Raw genomic sequence first — 3,557 nt, 5'->3', positions numbered from 1 at the left:
TTTTGCGCTGTTGTTTCATCTACATTGCTAGAAACGCAAATATGGGATTTATGGATGTTGATTTGTTGTCCTGAGTTTGAGCAGAATTTGTTCAAGCATTCAAGAATAACTTGTAATTGATCCATTGACGCCTCTGCGAATAGTACCATATCATCTGCAAAGAATAGATGCGATATCGGTGGTCCATTTCTTGATAGCTTAATAGGTTTCCACTCTCCGCTTTCCACTGCTTGGCATATAATATGGCTTAATCGCTCAATACACATTACGAAGATGTATGGAGACATCGAGTCACCTTGTCTAATGCCTCTTTTGGGGTGGAACCAGTCGAGCTTTTCCCCATTCCAGACCACTGAGAATCTGCAAGTCTCAATACAACTCATGATATTTCGAGTCCAATCTTGATTCAATCCTATATCCAGCAAGGTTTCACGGATGAATTTCCAAGAAAGTCGGTCATATGCCTTTTCAAGGTCGATTTTTATAACCATATATCCTCTGGCCCCTTTCTTTCGTCTCATCGAATGTAGAATTTCTTGATAGATCATGATATTATCAGTTATTTGTCTTCCTGGTACAAAGCTGCTCTGGTATGGACCAATGATTTCCTGCATGATTCCTTTCAGCCTCGTCGTCATTGTTTTTGTTAGGATTTTATAGCTTACATTGCATAAGCTAATTGGTCTAAACTGAGTTATCTTCTCCGGGTTTTGGATCTTAGGAATTAATGTCAAAAGTGTATCATTAACTCCTTGAGGGATACAACCTGTCTGGAAGAATTTGATCGCAAACGCACATATTGATTCACCCACAATAGCCCATGTTTTCTGAAAGAATCCTGCATGTAGTCCATCTGGGCCTGGCGCTTTAAATTGTGACATATCAAAGAGGGCTTCTTTAATTTCTTTGGCAGTGACAGGAACGTGTATCATTTCCAGATTCCGATCATCCACCTTTGGAAAAAGGCCTAGTTGTAAGGGGGAGGATTGCTACTATCTGTATCTTGGAACAGGGAGGAAAAGTAATTATGTGCAAGTTTCTTGGTCTCTTCCTCCTCCACTATTAATTGTCCAGTACTATCTTGGAGAGCACCAATCCTCATTCGGCTACGTCGTGCAATTGTGGAGGCATGATAAAATTTTGTGTTTCTGTCACCTGATATAATCCATTCCTCCCTCGATTTCTGGTACCACAAGAGTTCTTCTTGTTGTAACACCTTGTCTAGATCATCTCTGAGCCTTTTCTCTAGCTTGATCAACCCTCTGTTAGGTCGGATGTTCAGGCTTCATTGGATGCCTTCAATTCTTGCTATAAGCCTCCTTTTATTTCTGTGGATGTCTCCAAATGTTGTTCTATTCCAAATGGGCAGAACGTTGGCCATCTTCACGATATTGTCTTCCAATGGTATGTTAGAGTCCCATTCTCCCCTGATTACGTTCGGAAAGTCCTCGTGAGTGAGCCATGCTGCCTGAAATCGAAACCCCCCTTTACCTCTTGATTGCTTTATGTCGAACAATTTGATTAGCAACGGGGCATGATCAGATTGAATGATTGGTTGGTGAATGACTTTGGCTTCCGGGAACATCTCCTTCCATTCTAGGTTGCACAACCCTCTGTCCTGTCTAGCACCGCTGTATGTTTCTGAGCTTAGTCCCCTGGTCCATGTGTATTTTGCTCCCTCGTATCCCATATCTATCATTGTTTGATTAAATATCCATTCCGTAAAGTCTCCACTTCGATGGTGTGTAGTCTTCTTGCGTGAGCAAATTCGTCTTCTATTGTCACTGAGTTATAGTCCCCGATAGAGCACCATGGTCCTTGGATGTTTAGTTTTTCTAAGTCCAGGTCCTGCCACAACTTCTTTCGGAGTGTAGCATTAGGGCTTCCATACACAATAGATAAGAACCAAGGGTCTTTATTCTCTATCTTGACCCGAGCCAGGACGAATTGTCGATGGGTATGAACTATCTCCATGTTGATAGTATCTTGCCAGAAGAGCCAAATTCCTCCACTGAAACCGGTGGCTTCAACTCGCAACCAATTCTCAAATCCCATCTTCTTGCAAATTTCATCTGTGTGAGAGCCAGAAACCCGGGGCTCCAGTAGTCCTAGTATGGTGGGATTAAGTTTTTTCCACAAGTTTTTAATAACTCTGTTCGTAGCTTTCGATGCTACGCCCTGACAATTCCAGATTAGTAAATTTGTATACATAAACAGTTAGAAAAAAGGTTGCACCTCAAAATGATGCGAGAGCCCCTGTATCATCCAATTTCTTAGTCTATCATTGGCCAGGGAGTTCACCCCATGGTGTCTCCTTGACCATTTCTTCCTCCCCGTGCATTATTTCATCGTCCATTAGCACATCTCTTCCTTCGTTTTGTGATGGTGGATCTTGATGATGTTTTCCAACTCCAGCAGCATTGAAGAGATTATCAGTATTCATGTCATATTCCATTCTTGTGTTTCTTACCACCTGTCATTCTATAATTGTCCCTCCTTGAGATCCACGGATAACCACATGTTCCTCTTCCGCAGCCGCTTGTCGGGGTTTATCTTGTCCATGTTGTCGTCCTCTGCTCATATCCATGTGTTGTGGCTGGTTGTTTGTTGCATTCATGTGGCCCCTTACAGTGCCATTGGTCTCTAACTCCTTGTAGTTAACTTGTACATTGGGCCTTCTGCCTCTGCCAGCTCCTATTCTATGGGTACTCGGGCCTTCATAAAATAATTCGGGGCCATCTATATATGTTTCCTTATTGATGTCCTCTTCCATTACCAAGTTTCGTATCTGGAGTTCTTATTTTGGTAATTATTGCCCCCCAAATCCCTGCCTTCTTTTCTTCTGTCAGTGTTTCCAAATTTCGGGTTGTTCATAACCTTACCTTTCTCAGCCTTCCGAGTATTGCGTGATACCATCATTCATGGCCCAAATTTGTCCGTGACTTCCGCTGGTTGAGTAACTTTCCCAATTTGGTTCTCATCGTCCTCTGTCCTGTCTTTCTCCGATGGTGTATCATGTTCTCCGACGACCTTTATGCTCGGGCATTGCTCTTTGTGGTGGCCATGAGTTCCACAATGGAAACAAATCAGATGCAAGCCCTCATATTCAATTCTAATTATTCTTCTCCGGATCTTGAATTTCGCCAAGAGTGACTTGGTTATGTCCACCTCGATGCATATTCTTGCAAACTTGCCTCTTGAAATTAGACTCGTGGCTTGATCGATTTTGATCGGCCTACCGATCTTGCAACCAATTTTAATTAGAAACTCCTTATCGTAGTACTCGATTGGTAAGCATGGAAATCGGACCCATGCCAGCAGTTTCTCAGTGTTTTCCATGAGTGGGTTGAAATTAGGAGTCAATTCCTTAGTGATCAGGTAGTGGTCCATTATCATCCATGGTCCTTCATATTTGGCATGCTCATAGTCATCTACCGACGCAAACTTGACTATGTAGTAGTCATTCTCAATGGCTACCTTCTCAATCATAGCCTTAGGTTGCCATAAAGTTTTGATACGTCTGAACAGATAGTTGTACCCTATAGTTCTTCCCAGCA

General features: G+C 42.5%; 1 protein-coding gene across 1 annotated transcript; it reads right to left on the bottom strand.

Annotated features, from left to right (window-relative positions):
* Positions 1-1,285: 1,285 nt before the first annotated feature.
* LOC142520335 (uncharacterized) lies at positions 1,286-1,690 on the bottom strand. Its single transcript, XM_075623335.1, has one exon. It carries the CDS (start codon positions 1,688-1,690, stop codon positions 1,286-1,288), a length of 405 nt encoding a protein of 134 aa, XP_075479450.1.
* Positions 1,691-3,557: the final 1,867 nt, after the last annotated feature.

This window comes from Primulina tabacum, chromosome 12, assembly GCF_025594145.1.
Source record: "Primulina tabacum isolate GXHZ01 chromosome 12, ASM2559414v2, whole genome shotgun sequence".
Lineage (NCBI taxonomy): Eukaryota > Viridiplantae > Streptophyta > Magnoliopsida > Lamiales > Gesneriaceae > Primulina > Primulina tabacum.
This window is presented reverse-complemented; position numbering and strand designations above follow the sequence as displayed.